The sequence below is a fragment of the Bombina bombina genome, chromosome 1, assembly GCF_027579735.1.
Source record: "Bombina bombina isolate aBomBom1 chromosome 1, aBomBom1.pri, whole genome shotgun sequence".
In the NCBI taxonomy this organism is placed as follows: domain Eukaryota; kingdom Metazoa; phylum Chordata; class Amphibia; order Anura; family Bombinatoridae; genus Bombina; species Bombina bombina.
This window is the reverse complement of record NC_069499.1, coordinates 360,540,977-360,559,360: the sequence shown is the minus strand read 5'-3', so window position 1 is coordinate 360,559,360 and position 18,384 is coordinate 360,540,977. Positions and strand designations below refer to the sequence as shown.

Sequence of the window (18,384 nt, the reverse complement as noted above, 5' to 3'; positions counted from 1 at the left end):
CATTTAGAAATAATCAGTTTATAGATTAATTAAATCAAAATATGGTTAGTTTATTAATGAAATACAAAAACAGCACATATTGTTTTTTTCCACATGAAATAAAGGCTTCTAACAACGTCACTCTAGAATAGCTTCTTTGAGAGGAATAATGGTAAGATATAAGTCCAAGTACAAAGCTTTGCCATTATCTCAAAGGCAGAACCTTTCTTCACTCTCTATGATGAGATGTTTTTAGTTAGAATTTAATTTGCATGACATGCAGAAACATTTTTATTTTAAATTAGGCAGTTACACTATAGCATCAGTATAGTTTCATTGTGTTGATTAACTGGATAATAAAGCAATTTTTAAAGTTTTATATTATATTGCAGCAGTTGAAAATTGTATTGCAAATTAGCTGTGGAGAAGTAAAATAAAATTTAAGTTTTTTTTAAAATGTCTTAAATTGTTTCCTTTTGCTCTTGGTCTAACATCACATAATTATAAGGTAAAAATTTAGTAATAAAAAAGTATATTGCTCACAAGAATGTCTTTACATTCAGGAGTCACAGTTTTGCAGATCGGAAAAGGCTAGGGGGCAGGGTTGAAAAAAATCCGAGACACAGCCTGCGTGCTGCCGCTTTTTATAATTGCTCTGTATTTGACTGTTCTCTTCAAACAATGCATCGCTCTGGATGCACTGTGTTAAGGAAAACTTTTACAGTGCAGCCAGAGCACTGTTTGAAGAGAACAGCCTGATGTGAAGCAGCGTTTAAAGCAAAAGTGGTAATAGTTCCTGCATGTAGCCTGTTCTTTTTGCAGATATGCTGCATTTTCTACGATGACATCTCACATCACTGCATGTTCTGCCTTGGGGGCCATTATATATATTTATTTTGTGGAAACTACAATATATGCATTTATTAATGAGGATTTGATTGGGCATCCATTTTTTATTTTTGTGTCTCCTTGGTATTGCAGTTTGAAAATCAAAAGGCTAAACGCACAGCCTCAGCAAGCCATAGGCAAGCATGGTAGTAGACAGACCAACAACTACAGTACATTCACATACTTAAGACAGGTAAACTGTGTGTAACTTACCAGCCAGTGTTTCCCAAGGCAATGGAGATTGAACTCAATAGAAGGTTGCACTTTGACTCACTAATAACAGCATCATTAGCTGCAGGTGAAATAACCACAAACTCACGTAGTCCATACCTACACAACAGAGAATATTAAATTTAAAAAAATACAGCAAATTTGCATAATCAACAAATGCAAACAGTCAATGAAATATCACTGACCCTGAATTTAAATGAATACAAATGTATTTTTTTTACAGACTTTTTGTTTCTCACTGAAATGATTTACATTTTGCTTGTGCAGTTGTAACACAAATGGGTGTAAAAGTTTCTCTGGAGTCCCCTTTGTTCAGAAATAGAAGATATGCATGACTTTGAAATTGGTTTTTGGTAATTAGAAGGCCGCTAATTGCAACTGCAGTGAAGGGGTTAATTAGTTAGCTGCCAAGGGTTATAGTATAAAAGTTCAAGAAAACGGCAGCACCACCTTGATATGCAATAAATCCTCTATTCTTTGTGTAGGAATAATTTGTCATTTTGTACCTGCTCCTACACAAAGAATAAAGAGGATGTATTGCATATCAAGGTGGTGCTGCCGTTTTCTTGAACTTTTGTATTATTCAAAGGTTTTTGCAGTGACCTGTGGGCGTGCACACCTGTTTGTTTGTTGTGCTGGATTACAAAGGGTTATAGTATACAGATTACCCTCCCACCTCTCAGATACCTACCAAACAGCTTGTTCTCCCCCACCACCCACACTCCTCACCCCCATTACGTTTTAGGGCTTTTTTTATTTTTGCATAAATTGTATTTATTTATTTTCTGCAGTGTAGGATCCTCCCTTAACATCCCACCAACCTGATCCCTCCCAAACAGCTCTCTAACCCTTCCCCCTCCCAATGGTGTCTGCCATCTCAGGTACTGGCTGCTGTCTCCCAGTACCCAGTTTAGGTATTCATTTTTAGTGCAATCACTAATGTAGGCACCCCTCCACCCTGATTCCCCATTTTTCTTTAGTGCAGTGACTCTTCCCTCCCTCTCCTTTCCAAACTTTATTTTCTGTAATGTAGGGTCCCTCGCACTCCCTCCCACCAGCACTGAAGGAGATTGTTACAGACAGTGGACACATACCATTTAAATGTCTGTAATGATTTGGCAATCTGCACTCATATGGTAACAGAGGCACAGATTGTGCTCTGTTACCATATGAAGACATATTGCCTGCAGCTCAGGAACAGCAGCTCTCGTCTGTTACTTTACAGCTGCGACATATATATATATATATATATATATATATATATATATTATTTTATGCGGTACTATGGGCAATGTACCGCATGACATATACATCCGTTTGGCTTAAGGGGTTAATATAAGTATGAGCAGCAGACAGAGTAAATTAGGTTGAAAAATGTATTTGGGAATTAATGCAGAATGTAGAACCATCTTGTCAAACTTGGTATCTGCAAATGCAAGTTATAAAGTATATTAATATAACAATGTTGGTTGTGCAAAGCTGGGAAATGGGTAGTAAAGGCTATATATATCCATCAAAATAACCACAAAACCAATTACACTATTTTGGCTACCCCTATTACTAGCACCCACGACTATAATTCATAACAAATGAACTGCTATGTATGAAAAAAAATCTTTGGGAAAAACAAACAAACAAGCTGCAAGCATATATTTATTAGCACTCTTGTTGCCACTAAATCCACTAACACAGGTTGCTTCAGATGCCTGGGGTGCACCACCTGCAGTGGCATGATCCCCTGCAAGGTGTTTTGACACCCACATGCCACACAGAAGTACACCATAAGGCACTTCATCACATGCACAACAAGTCACGTTGTATACCTTCTAAGCTGCTGTTGTGGAAAATATTACGTTGGCAAAACATCTGACAACGCACGGATAAGAATGGCAAATCACTGTTCAGCAATTCGTACTGCTTTGGATAAGGGAACAGCAGACCAACCAGTGGCTAGACACTTCCTACAGGCCAAGCATAAGGTAACAGACATACGTTTTATCCTCATTGACCACGTCCCACCGCTACGGCGGGGGGGTAATCGGGATAGAATACTCCTGCAGAGGGAGACCAAGTGGATACACAGACTTGACACCCTATACCCGAGGGGACTTAATATGTCCAATGACTGGCACTGTTTCCTATAATATCTGTGTAACCAGCAATGGTCCTTCCTCAGACTGTGCATGATACCTTACCCTATATGGCAAGGTTTCCTGATTTAGGCAAGAACATACATTGGCCATATCATCAATATCTGTTTGCATAGTGATAGGATGTTTTACTTTCACTTCCAAAATTTGCCCACTGACTATGCATATGCTTTATTGATTTATCTGGATACCATGGCTCGCTGTTAATATAACCCTGATTTTGTCTTTTGCATATGACCACACTTGATTGCCAATTGTAACAGGGGAACTATGATTGTAATACTGAGATCCCACTGTAAGAGTAACATGTTACTCAGGCACAAGACTCTGGCATATGTTTTACCAGTATAGGACTTTTGGTTGTTTATTTTGTATCATGATTAGCTCTAGCACCAACATTCTGGTAGACTATGCTCTCTTTAAGTACATTTACTAACCCTATACCTATACTGTTTCGTACACATATGGCTCTCTGGATAGATGTGGTACACATAACATACATTATCACATTTTGGGCAGACTAGGACTCTCAGATCCATACAACTATCTGCAAGTCAGACGGCTTCTCTTAGCCTTTTTGGGATATGATAGAAGTATACAAGCAATATAGACCCATGCTATGCTGTTGCTTTTGTGTTACATACTCAGATGTCTAGACAATTCGCCCCTTTCCTACAAGTGTAGGTATGTACAATCATTTTTTGGCTTGCCCCAGCAGTTGCGGCTAACATCGGTCAGCTGTCATCTATGTTTTCTGACTGCTTGATACACACCCCCCTGATGACGTCAGACAGCTATGCAAATTAGCCATGCTTGCTGACACCGTTGACACAGACGCGGGACTGTGTTGATCCGCGCCTGTTTTTGAAACTTCTAACTGACATATCTTGTCTCCAGCTCCCTCTCTGCAACACGATGTAATCACTTTGACAGTATCTATCACATCTCATGCCAAGTAAGTTACCTGAACTAGAGACATTGCTGGCTGGTAGAGATATTTTTTTTTTCCCCCTTTGAGATATAAATAGCGATCTTATGTTGCTGACTCTTTGTATGTATTGCAATCACACTGCTTTGAAATTATCTATATTACCCCTTAGGCTCAGTAGTCGGTGATGGTGTGATGACACCCTCTTTCTCTCTAGGATTAGTTTATGGATGCTATACGATACATCTACTGATGTTCAATAGTTGACACACACATCTACATGCTTGCCTAAATATTGACATACGTGTTTTTCTTGCTATGAGCCCTTTTTCTCTACTTGTCCTTGTTCTCTACTTGTCCTTTGTTTACTGAGAAGTTTGTTTTACTGAGAGATACTGATGCATAAATATTTAAATGCTGATATACTGCCTAGGTCCTGCAACTATCTTTTATTGAGCGCTGTTTCCTATAGACTGCCTTTATCGATGTTAAGTTGTTTCTTTGTGGTAGCTATTTCAGTATGTCACACATCACATTGTAGGGGGACATTTTATTTCTTTGGGTGCACCTTGAGTGTTTTAGGTGCTACTCATATGTCATGTCATTTATTGTTTGAGAATAGTTTTAAGATACACTTATATGGTTTGCACAACTATACTGTTTTTAACTATCACATTAGTAAAGGTAGGAATATTGCTAATTAGGTGATTCACCTGTTGTCTTGGTTACATAGGTTTTGGCGCAATTTCACTAATTGTTTGATGGGAGGGGCTATGTTGCTTTATATTGCACACTGTTCATTTGCACTGTTGTCTGGTCTGAGGAAGGGGTCTGCGTACCCCGAAACGTCACCTTAATAAAAAAATTTATTTTATATACCAAATCCAGTGAGTGCAGTCCTCTTCTATAATGGATTATATATATATATATATATATATATATATATATATATATATATATATATATATATATATATTTATGCGGTACTATGGGCAATGTACCGCATGACATATACATCCGTTTGGCTTAAGGGGTTAATATAAGTATGAGCAGCAGACAGAGTAAATTAGGTTGAAAAATGTATTTGGGAATTAATGCAGAATGTAGAACCATCTTGTCAAACTTGGTATCTGCAAATGCAAGTTATAAAGTATATTAATATAACAATGTTGGTTGGTTAAAGCTGGGAAATAGGTAGTAAAGGCCATATATATATATATATATATATTTTTTTTTTTTTTTAAATGTTGGAGTAGACTGTCCTTTTAAACTAAACTCCACAACATTCCCTTAAACTGGTCTTCTGGGGAGATATCTGTTTCAGCAAACAAGAAGCGGAAACTGCACCTGTTGAGTTGTGTATCCCTTTAAATAAATAACATTTCATAATATTTTTTTATTTATTTTGTCCATCAAAATAACCACAAAACCAATGACACTATTTTGGCTACCCCTATTACTAGCACCCACGACTATAATTCATAACAAATTAACTGCTATGTATGAAAAAAAATCTTTGGGAAAAACAAACAAACAAGCTGCAAGCATATATTTATTAGCACTCTTGTTGCCCTAGAGACATGGACTATGCAATGGTGTAATTAATTAGTGTGGATAAAACTTATTTAAAAAAAAAAAAAAAAATCTGCTATTAAACATCCATTAAGTATCGGTTCCTGTTATAGTGCTCATTTATAAAGGTGCTGGGCACAACATTTCCAGGCCGGGAATAGGTTGTGGAAGAGTAGGACTTGGCAATCACCCACGTGAATGAGTCTGGGATGTTTGATATCTGCAAACTCTAACACAAACTCTGAGGTTGTTGTCTGCAGAGTCTAAAATGTTTTATTAATGATTCAGATAGATAATACAATTTTAAAAAGCTTTACAATTTACTTCTATTATCATGTGCTTCATTCTCTTGGCATCCTTTGTTGAAGGAGCAGCAATGCACTGCTGGGAGCTAGCTGAAAACATCAGGTGAGCCAATTACAAGAGGAATATGTAGAGGCACCAATCAGCAGCTAGCTCCCAGTAATGGATCGTTACTGTGGAGTTTACCTAAGTATGCTTTAAACAAAGGATATCAAGAGAACAAAGAAAAATACATAATAGAAGACAATTGGAAAGTAGTTTAAAATTGCATGCTCTATCTGAATCATGAAAGTGTAATCTTCACTTTACTGTCCCTTTTAAAAGCTTCTGGTATAGTGTGGGAAAATAAAACTATTGTGAACATAGTACAGAGTTTCAAAATAATATACCAATATAAAAATCCTCCTCTTTTTTACTGCTTTACAGTTTATGCTACGGAGATTCCATATGAAAAATACACTGTGAGATTTGGGAAAGATTGCATATTACACCTTGGGTTTTTAATTACAATTACATATTTGATAAAAGGTTAATTGAACGTAAAACTCCAAACACACATGAATGGATTTCCATTTTGTACAGAAGCATTTTTGCAATAAATAATTATATTTAAAAATGTTTCTAGTAAAAGTTATTCCTTCAGTGAAAGCTTTTACTGTGCACCTGCATTTAAATAATGCAGCTGCTCAGAGAGCACATATTGCATTGGTGACGATTCAATTTTCCTCGTAATTTATGAATATTGCTATTGCTGGCTCCATGTAAATAAAAGCTAACAGTTTTACCAATGCATGTTATAAGGAAAAATGCTTGTTTTCAAAACAGAAATGCATCCAAGTGAATTTGAATTTTAAGTTCTATGCCACTTTAATTTTTATGAAGTTAATTTCCCCATTACATAATGTATGTCTGTAGCAATGAGAGAACTTAATAATATTTCTTTGCAATCATTTTCACGCATGTCTTTTCATTCTGGTTACTACAAGATTCATTAGCTTAGTGCAGAGATAAAAGTGACTTTCATTAGGTGGTAGAGACAAAAACACAATACTCACCATCGTACCAGGCAGTGAGCAATAGGGGGGAAATCATTGTTTGTACACAGTAGATCCTGCATGGACACAGGTAGAGACTCTGAAAAAGACATTTGCACAGCTTCAATACCATTTAACTGAAAAAATTAAATTCAGTAAAAAACACAAGAGATATGAAATAAACACATAGGTTTGCAATACAAAATATTTAATTACATTTAGTCAAACAGCTTTGCACCGTAATTTTATTATCTATTTCACCCACTTTTTCCTTTAACTCAAAACCCCAAAGGTACACTACAAACTGCACAAGCCTAACCCTGCTATATATCTGTTTGCAGTTTTTACTAACAAAATGACTGTGGCTAGCTTTGTCTGAGCAAGTAAAAAGTCCAGATTGGCTTCTTCAACTAAAACAAGCGGTGTGTAGAGTTTATATTTTAAAAACAACGAGGAGTTGCGATATTTAAACAATGTATTACTCACCTAGCATATTCATTTATTGCAAAGCTGTAAACAATTTTGCAATTGCAAGTTGTTTATGCGCCTTTAAAGCTGTCTGTTGATAAAACCAGGTATCAAAAATGGATGTTTTACTAACCTTCTCCATCTCCAGAACTTTCATTCTCTTCTTTTTCACACGATTCTTGTATAAAATAATGGTGCCTAATACAGAACTTAAAGTCTGCAAATAAAATTTCATCTGCTTTTTCTTCCCAAAGTCCTGTAGTATATTCACCCTGGAACAATAAAATGGTGTAGTTTTACTAAAGATATTGAGATAAATAAAGCTTATAGCTGAGATGAGTTCTGCATGAACTAAAACAAGATGTATACTTACTGGTAAATAACTTTATTCACACACACATTAGGGTATTAGTGAAGAATACAAACCCCTTCTAAAAAAACATTTGCCAAATGTGACAAAAAGACAGAACATGCAATTTTCTAATTGACTTCTATTATCAAGTTTGTTTCTGTCTCTTGGTATCCTTTGTTTAAAAGAATACCCAGGTAGGCTCAGGAACAATAATGCACTACTGGGAGCAAGCTGCTGATTAGTGGCTGCATATATAAGCCTCATTATTGGCTCACCTGGTGTGATCAGCTAGCTCCCAGTAGTGCATTGCTGCTCCCTCAACAAATACCAGGAGAATGAACCAAAATTGATAATAGAAGTGCACGGTTGTTTTTTTAGCGTATGCTCTGTCTGAATTATGTTTCATGTCCCTTTAACATAGCCAGGCTGTTACATTAAAGGGATACTAAACCAGATTTTTCCTTAATGATTCAGATAGAGCATGCAATTTTAAGCAAGTTTCTAATTTACTCCTATTATCAATTTTCTTCGTTCTCTTCCTATTTTTATTTGAAAAGCAGGATTCTATGCTTAGGAGTCAGACCCTTTCTGGTTCAGCACACTGGGTAACACCTGCTAATTGGTGGCTACATTTAGCCACCAATCAGCAAGCGCTACGCAGGTTCTGAACCAAATATGGTCCGGCTCCTAAGATTTACATTCATGCTTTTCAAATATAATAGAAGTAAATTAGAAACTTGCTTAAAATTGCGTGCTCTATCTGAATCATTAAGGTAAAAATCTGTTTAGTATCCCTTTCTTAGGTGGTGGATGAGCACTTGCTACAGAGAACATCTTCCTTCTTTAGCAATATTTAAAAAAAAAAAAAAAATTGAATAATTGAGCACAGAGATAGTGGATATAAAAAGTCTACACAACCTTATGAAATTACAAGACAGAAATAACAATGTAGATGTTAGACTGTTTCCATCTTTAATGTGATCTTCCAACAAACAAAAATCCAGAGAAAAGAAACACCCTTTTCATAAGGGCGTGGAGACTTCTTATATCCATTGCACATCTAACATCTTCTAGGGGGAGCAAATGTAGGAGGGGGAAGACTCCCTGAAGAATTCTGGTAACTTCAACTGACCCCAAGGAAGTATAAGACATAATACCTGAGAGAAAAAGAGAATATGAAAGAAATGGTGGAAATGATTTGCTAAACAATCTTTACAGAGAGATGCAATTCCAGCAAACATATACATAGTGCCCTTTAAAGCTGTTTTAGAAAACATCTGCAACTTTATGACAGCACCACCAGATTAGCCATAATGTTAATTAGGATAAAATATGCCTTTTTTATTATTAATTAGGATTATTAATTAGGATAAAATATGCCTTTTTTATTATTAAATATGATTTTTAGGACACAATAACTAAACATCAATGCAGGAAATTATTAATTGTCTACGATCATCTCATTATTTATTATGTACGTGCGTGAGATTATATATATATATATATATATATATATATATATATATATATATATATACATACATACATACACACACATATATACAAATACGCGCACACACACACACACACACAATCAGTCGTCTAAAGTTTAAACAGATCATCCTGCAGGCCCCAAAATACTGTCACCTATTCAAGGAGAATTATGTTGAATTAAGGTAATCTCATAATTTACAGAACATTTTAGTCTCACTGAAATCCTATTTCTCTGCATAAAGCTATAAGATTACCATATCCGTATATATAATGAATGTATATATATATATATATATTTATTTTTATTTATTTGTGTGGGGGGTGCCGTTTTAATTACATGCCTCCTAATTTTGTTGTGTTCAGTTGCAGTCATGTGCATCGGGCCAGTACACACATGCAAAACTTTGTGCCTGATATTACAGGTGTGCATGTGTGCATTTGCATGAACTTGCAATCTGTACCATTATTAAAATAATCAATTTCCTTTCTGACTTTGAAAATAGCTTCTTACTATGACTGCACACATTTGTGGCCATAACAGCTGAGTAATATTAAAAAGGTAAACAAACTGACCTTTTCAGGAGTTTTTTTTGTAGAATCCCCAATTAATTTCCAATCATTTAAAACTTCTTCAACCTTTGAGATAAATCTAGAAGAAACAAAGATAAAATATGCATATTTTTTGTAGAAAAACTACTATTTATTCAAAAACAATTCTTCCATGTTAACCCTGCATATACTGGGGGAAAGTTATCGTTTGTGAAAAGATCGTCTGGGGTTGCCATGTTCCTTGTTCAGAAGATTGCCTGGTATTTTGAGGCTGGACTGACCTTACCTTGGTAGGCAGGATCAGACAGATATTCTTCAGGAAAGTTCTCCTTTGTGAAAGACACAACTGGGCTAAAAGAGGCCCAATATGCTTAGAAGGATATGGCTGCACCTCACTGATGAGAGCCAAAGAAAGCAGACACAATCGCCTGGGGTTCCCTTGCAATATTGCCTGATATTTCGGAGATGAACTGACCTTGTTAAGCAGGATCAGACAGATATACTTAAGGAAAGTTCTTCTTTGTGAAAAGAGGCTGCTCCCAGGTAGCATCTTACCATATAACAAGCTACTGAGCTGTTGCTCGTTCTTTATAGAGCACTTATTTTTTTTCTATGTATTTCCATGTTAACCCTCAGTTTTATTTTAGAAAATAAAGAATATTTTTGTTGCTAAAATTTTAGCAGAGTATTTTAATCCATTCATATTTTTTAATGTATTTTCTGTGTTTTCATAACCATTTCAAACTAATTTCCACTTCAATGTGTTAAGTATTTAATGTGAGGAGATTTTTTTAGATTGTACACCGGCAAGTTTAACCTTTAAGAAAACAGCACAATATGTTTGGATTTTAATGACAAATACTTTGTCATAGCGGACACTTTAGTCTGGAACAAGTAAAGAGGGGGGTGGGGGTGCAATGAAGTCTTGTTACCTAGGAGAACACCTACTGCTTACTCTTGAAAGGACAATGTGCAATAGTATGTGTTGTATTGAGCTGGAGTATTATAGCATTGCACTGCTGCTTGCCCCTTTATTCTCAACTACTGCAAAGGGGTTAAACACACAGTTAAACTCCACTCCTGAGCTGGACATGGCCATATTTTAGCAGCTACACATAAAGCACTGCTGTTGTAGTGTGCAGTTGTACTATGTATTTAACCCCTGCCATAGCGCTTTTATGTACCTTTACAATTGCTGCTCTGACCTTTTGTTCTGCTTGAAACACCCATCTTTCTCATGCTGCTTTTATTTTCCCCAACTGTCTGGCTGCATCTTTCACCGTATGGTTAGCTGGTGTGACTACACCCCCTCTTCTCCTGATTGCCTGGCAGCCCCCCCCCCTCCAGTGACAGTTATAGATAACTCCCTAGTTACTCCAACGTGATAAATAAAGTGCTTATTTTATTTTTGTACTCTAGTCAGGAGCCTAGAGAAACACACTCTTGCCATACAAGGTAGCCACCTGAGATGCTTTTACAACAGTTTTAAAAGTGCTTCTATAGATCATGGGTACTTGTTGGCGGCTTTTCATTCACTCTCTGGTCCAACTTATCCCAAACCTCTCTTTTTATTTTAGGTTAAGTGACTGTGGATCTCGTGCAATACTCGTTCACTCTACTTATTTCTGAAATAGCTCTTACACAGCCTGGAGGTGTATTTTGGGTCATTGTCCGAGAAAAACAGATTGCGCACGCTTTATTTTTATCCCTCTAAATTAGATCAACGTATTTAATGTTGGCCAAGACAGTTTCGGATAGGGCTGCCACCTCAGCCATATTTTCCTGGACACTTACAAGTTATGCATGCTGCAGGGTATCCAGGGAGGAATATGAATAGTGCATATGAATAGTGCTGCCCAGAAATACAATACATGTTTCTCCCTGCACACCCTGCAGCATGTGTAACTCATAAGTGACCAGGAAAACATGGCCGAGGTGAAAACCCTAGTTTCAGAGTTCTCCCATTTTAGTACTCTGAAATAATTGTCTAATTGGTTAAGAAACTGCCAATTTCGCATTAGTCATTTTATATGCTAGAATATAGCAAAGCTTGTTTCACCTTAGTTAAAACAATTTTTATAGGTCTTATCCACATGTGAATACACTGTATTAACATCACTCATAAACTAGGCCACAAAACAATTTAAAAAAGGAAAGGTGCAAGTGTGACCAACAAAGAAAAAAAACATGATTTCAATTAAAAAGGATAATAAACCCAATTTTTTTTCCTTTCGTGATTCAGACAGAGCATGCATTTTTTAAGCAACTTTCTAATTTACTCCTATTATCAATTTTTCTTCGATCTCTTGGTATCTTTATTTGACAAAGTAGAAAGGTAAACTAAGGAGAGGGCCCATTTTTGGTTCAGCACCCTGGCTAGAGCTTGTTGATTGGTGGCTACATTTAGCCACCAATAAACAAGTGCAACCCAGGTTCTGAACTAAAAATATGCCGACTCCTTAGCTTAGATTCCTGATTTCCAAATAAAGATACTGAGAGAATGAAGAAAATTGATAATATGAGTAAATTAGAAAGTTGCTTAAAATTGCATGCTCTGTCTGAATCACGAAAGTTTAATTTTGACTTTAGTGTCCCTTTAATATGAGGCAATAAACTTGAACAAGAATAAAAAAAAAACATAGCAATTAAACATTTAACTTTTTTAATAAAAAAAAAAAGATGAAAAAAATAAAGCTTATTAACATAATATTAAAATTAGCAGGAAATGCATGTTTGTGTACACATGATCCCTAGAGATACATTTGATACTGGCTGATAAGGACAACTTCAATAGTCTATTAATGGAGAAAGATGTTTTTGTTTTGTTTTTTTCAAACATGAAAGGTAAAATTAGTTTTATGCAGGAAAGTTCACTTTTAAAAAACATTTTAAGATACCCCCTCGTTTAGAAGCAACAAAAAATGTTAATATCAATTTAGAAGAAAAAATGCTTTACATATGAAGAAGTTATAAATAAGAGAATTACATTTTTTGTAAACCAGAGTATGTTTACATTTTGATCACAAAATGGTCAATTATGATAGACATAATATTGATATGATACTTGTGACAATAAAACAATATCATTGTATAAATAATAGTAATGTATATCATTTAAAAAACCCTTTATTGACAATTTAATGGGTTGGACAGGCTGACACAGATTATATCTATAATGATGTTTCTAGTATGTATATACAGTCTAAGCAGAGCCACATCCTCTTCTGGGGGCAATGATTGAATTGATAGCTGGGAAAGTGAGCAAGAGGTAATAATGACAACTGGGCTGATGTTACTGTAGTAGCAAAATTAGTAATAGTTATGTCATTAAGAGTTTAGGTGATTATAAGTCCAAGTTTCATATGAAGGTAAATATTAACTGTGGTAACTTGGGTAGAATGTACTATACAGTTGGTGGAAATATCAGTAATAGTGGACAAAGCAGGGAGTGAATGTTAGGATTAGTATTAGATGGGAGTGAGTGTAAGTCACTATAAGCAGGGTGCCAGTGAGGGTGAATAACTGTGGTATAATGCCATTAGTCTGGGGTATGATGTCAGTGTTTGTGAGGGTAACACTGATATATGAAGGGTAATGTATCGTTGCTGATTAATGGGGACTGAGTTGTCAATGCTAGCTAGTGACAGCTGGGTAGATAAATGACAACGTTGGATAGGAGGTCAGTAGAATGGAATTGGCTCTAGTGACATCTGTGCTGTCAGATCGGGGGATGAGAAGCGTCTAAGACTCACGGCACCTCCTACCTCTCCCATTCTGATGCTGTGGTGAAGTCTGTGATCTCAAATACTTCAGACTCGGGCTGTACAAGAGAAATGAAATCAGTCACTTCAGAGAGAAACAAGAGCACCACCACAAGGTACAGGCAGAGAAGCAAGCAAAAGAAACAGCAGAAAACTCACATCACTGTCCGCCGCCATGATGGGAGATTGGAGACGTCAGCGTTAGGCATGCTGGGAAGACGGAACTAGATCAAAACAAGGCAGCAGTTGTGCGAGTGTGCACTGTGCAGAGCTTTACTGGGAAAAGAAACAGTGCGCTAAGGAAGCGCGAGTTGGCAGAGAGTAATCAGCGACCATTGTCAGATGTGTGGCACAGGCAAGAAGAACTTGAATTGCCATTGTGAACTAAGTATAAAAAACATTCACTCCAGCTTTTCCTCTTAGCGTTATTATGTGACGCGTAGCTGGCCTCTCTAGCAGCAAATGTACTTCAATGCAAGACTGGCCTCTCTAGCAGCAAATGTACTGCAATGCATGACTGGCCTCTCTAGCAGCAAATGTACTGCAATGCATGACTGGCCTCTCTAGCAGCAAATGTACTGCAATGCATGACTGGCCTCTCTAGCAGCAAATGTACTGCAATGCATGACTGGCCTCTCTAGCAGCAAATGTACTGCAATGCATGACTGGCCTCTCTAGCAGCAAATGTACAGTACTTCAATGCAAGACTGGCCTCTCTAGCAGCAAATGTACTGCAATGCACGACTGGCCTCTCTGGCAGCAAATGTACTGCAATGCATGACTGGCCTCTCTAGCAGCAAATGTACTTCAATGCATGACTGGCCTCTCTAGCAGCAAATGTACTTCAATGCAAGACTGGCCTCTCTAGCAGCAAATGTACTGCAATGCACGACTGGCCTCTCTGGCAGCAAAAATGTACTACAATGCATGACTGGCCTCTCTAGCAGCAAATGTACTTCAATGCATGACTGGCCTCTCTAGCAGCAAATGTACAGTACTTCAATGCAAGACTGGCCTCTCTAGCAGCAAATGTGCTTCAATGCATGACTGGCCTCTCTAGCAGCAAATGTACTGCAATTCATGACTGGCCTCGCTAGCAGCAAATGTACTGCAATGCATGACTGGCCTCGCTAGCAACAAATGTACTGCAATTCATGACTGGCCTCGCTAGCAGCAAATGTACTGCAATGCATGACTGGCCTCGCTAGCAACAAATGTACTGCAATTCATGACTGGCCTCTCTAGCAACAAATGTACTGCAATTCATGACTGGACTCGCTAGCAGCAAATGTACTGCAATTCATGACTGGCCTCGCTAGCAGCAAATGTACTGCAATTCATGACTGGCCTCGCTAGCAGCAAATGTACTGCAATGCACGACTGGCCTCTCTGGCAGCAAATGTACTGCAATGCATGACTGGCCTCTCTAGCAGCAAATGTACTTCAATGCATGACTGGCCTCTCTAGCAGCAAATGTACTTCAATGCAAGACTGGCCTCGCTAGCAACAAATGTACTGCAATTCATGACTGGCCTCGCTAGCAGCAAATGTACTGCAATGCATGACTGGCCTCGCTAGCAACAAATGTACTGCAATGCATGACTGGCCTCTCTAGCAACAAATGTACTGCAATTCATGACTGGACTCGCTAGCAGCAAATGTACTGCAATGCATGACTGGCCTCGCTAGCAGCAAATGTACTGCAATGCATGACTGGCCTCTCTGGCAGCAAATGTTCGGCAATGCATGACTGGCCTCTCTGGCAGAAAATGTACTTCAATGCATGACTGGCCTCTAGTAGCAAATGTACTTCAATGCATGACTGGCCTCTAGCAGCAAATGTACTGCAATGTATGACTGGCCTCTCTAGCAACAAATGTACTGCAATGCATGACTGGCCTCTCTAGCAACAAATGTACTGCAATTCATGACTGGACTCGCTAGCAGCAAATGTACTGCAATGCATGACTGGCCTCGCTAGCAGCAAATGTACTGCAATGCATGACTGGCCTCGCTAGCAGCAAATGTACTGCAATGCATGACTGGCCTCTCTGGCAGCAAATGTTCGGCAATGCATGACTGGCCTCTCTGGCAGAAAATGTACTTCAATGCATGACTGGCCTCTCTGGCAGCAAATGTACTGCAATGCATGACTGGCCTCTCTGGCAGCAATTGTACTGCAATGCATGACTGGCCTCTCTGGCAGCAAATGTACTGCAATGCATGACTGGCCTCTCTAGCAGCAAATGTACTTCAATGCATGACTGGCCTCTAGCAGCACATGTACTTCAATGCATGACTGGCCTCTAGCAGCACATGTACTTCAATGCATGGCTGACCTCTCTAGCAGCAAATGTACTGCAATGCATGACTGGCCTCTCTAGCAGCAAATGTACTGCAATGCATGACTGGCCTCTCTAGCAACAAATGTACTGCAATTCATGACTGGACTCGCTAGCAGCAAATGTACTGCAATGCATGACTGGCCTCGCTAGCAGCAAATGTACTGCAATGCATGACTGGCCTCTCTGGCAGCAAATGTTCGGCAATGCATGACTGGCCTCTCTGGCAGAAAATGTACTTCAATGCATGACTGGCCTCTCTGGCAGCAAATGTACTGCAATGCATGACTGGCCTCTCTGGCAGCAATTGTACTGCAATGCATGACTGGCCTCTCTGGCAGCAAATGTACTGCAATGCATGACTGGCCTCTCTGGCAGCAAATGTACTTCAATGCATGACTGGCCTCTAGCAGCACATGTACTTCAATGCATGACTGGTCTCTAGCAGCACATGTACTTCAATGCATGGCTGACCTCTCTAGCAGCAAATGTACTGCAATGCATGCCTGGCCTCTCTAGCAGCAAATGTACTGCAATGCATGCCTGGCCTCTCTAGCAGCAAATGTACTGTAAATGCATGACTGGCCTCTCTAACAGCAGATGTTCTGCAACTTATGGCAGGAAGTGGCCTCTCTTTAGCAGTAAATGCCCTGTAATGTATGTCTGGCCTCTCTTTAGCAGTAAATGCCCTGTAATGTATGTCTGGCCTCTCTTTAGCAGTAAATGCCCTGTAATGTATGTCTGGCCTCTCTTTAGCAGTAAATGCCCTGTAATGTATGTCTGGCCTCTCTTTAGCAGTAAATGCCCTGTAATGTATGTCTGGCCTCTCTTTAGCAGTAAATGCCCTGTAATGCATGTCTGGCCTCTCTTTAGCGGTAAATGCCCTGTAATGCATGTCTGGCCTCTCTTTAGCGGTAAATGCCCTGTAATGCATGTCTGGCCTCTCTTTAGCGGTAAATGCCCTATAATGCATGTCTGGCCTCTCTAACAGCAAAAGTCCTGTAATGCATGGCTAGCCTCTCTAGCAGCAAAAGTCCTGTAATGCATGGCTAGCCTCTCTAGCAGCAAAAGTCCTGTAATGCATGGCTAGCCTCTCTAGCAGCAAAAGTCCTGTAATGCATGGCTAGCCTCTCTAGCAGCAAATGCCCTGTAATGCATAACTGGCCTCCCTAGCAGTAAATGTACTGTAACACGTGATTGGACTCTAGCAGCAAATGTCCAGGAATGCATGACTGGTCTCTCTAGCAGTAAATGTACTGTAACACGTGATTGGACTCTAGCAGCAAATGTCCAGGAATGCAGGACTGGTCTCTCTAGCAGTAAATGTACTGTAACACGTGATTGGACTCTAGCAGCAAATGTCCAGGAATGCATGACTGGTCTCTCTAGCAGTAAATGTACTGTAACACGTGATTGGACTCTAGCAGCAAATGTCCAGGAATGCAGGACTGGTCTCTAGCGCAAATGTCATTTGGTGACCGGACTGGTCTATTCATATGCACTGGATTTTACATAGAACCAATGGAACATTGTTAAAGGGACAGTAAACCTATGAAATAATGTTATATAATTCTGCACATAGTGCAGAATTAAATAACATTAGCTTAACACCAAGTTTATAAATCAAACAATTGCAGAGATATATTCTAAAATGCAAATGGTCTGGTTGCGGGAGCAAGCTACATTCAGTTTAATGGCACTATCGGGCCGACTGTGACTAGACAGTGTGCCCGCAATGTGCTTATGAAAATTAAGACCCGCTCAGTAGAGCAAGGAGCGGCGGTCAGGAAAATTGCATTTTGGAATATAATATCTCTGTAATCGTTTGATTTATAAACTTGACGCTAAGCTAATGTTATATAATTCTGCACTATATTATTTCGTAGGTTTACTGTCCCTTTTAGAAATTAGATTAATTTCTTAACAATCTCAGATATTTTTTAATTAATGGGTTTTCTTTATAGAATAGTCTGGTCTACAGAAAGTTTAAAACAAAATTGTAGCAGAAAAATGGACACCTATAAAACAATACAGGCGTCTAGTTTCCCTAATCTATGCAAGTAGCTAGAGAGAACTTTTAAATTTTTTCACTAAAGGACATCTTGATTAGCCCTAATTTAAAACTACTTAATATGACCCATGAGCCTACTCATGATACTTAATATGACCCGTGAGCCTACTCACGATACTTAATGACCCGTGACCCTACTCATGATACTCAATATGACCCGTGACCCTACTCACGATACTCAATATGACCCGTGACCCTACTCACGATTCTCAGCATGACCCTTGAGCCTACACACTATACTCTATATGACCTGTGAGCCTAC

The 18,384-nt window shown here is 38.4% G+C and overlaps 1 protein-coding gene across 1 annotated transcript in view; it reads right to left on the bottom strand.

Annotated features, from left to right (window-relative positions):
- Positions 1-13,913, bottom strand: part of RAB3GAP1 (RAB3 GTPase activating protein catalytic subunit 1) — a 259,144-nt gene extending 245,231 nt beyond the window's left edge. Inside the window, exons 1-6 of the mRNA XM_053698235.1 lie at positions 13,869-13,913; positions 13,713-13,768; positions 9,973-10,048; positions 7,687-7,825; positions 7,107-7,185; positions 1,081-1,197 (exon numbers count right to left, since the gene is read on the bottom strand). Of these exons, the coding sequence (XP_053554210.1) occupies positions 1,081-1,197; positions 7,107-7,185; positions 7,687-7,825; positions 9,973-10,048; positions 13,713-13,768; positions 13,869-13,886 (485 nt within the window). The 5' untranslated portion in view covers positions 13,887-13,913. The remainder of the gene's footprint in view (positions 1-1,080; positions 1,198-7,106; positions 7,186-7,686; positions 7,826-9,972; positions 10,049-13,712; positions 13,769-13,868) is intronic.
- Between the last annotated feature and the right edge of the window lie 4,471 nt (positions 13,914-18,384).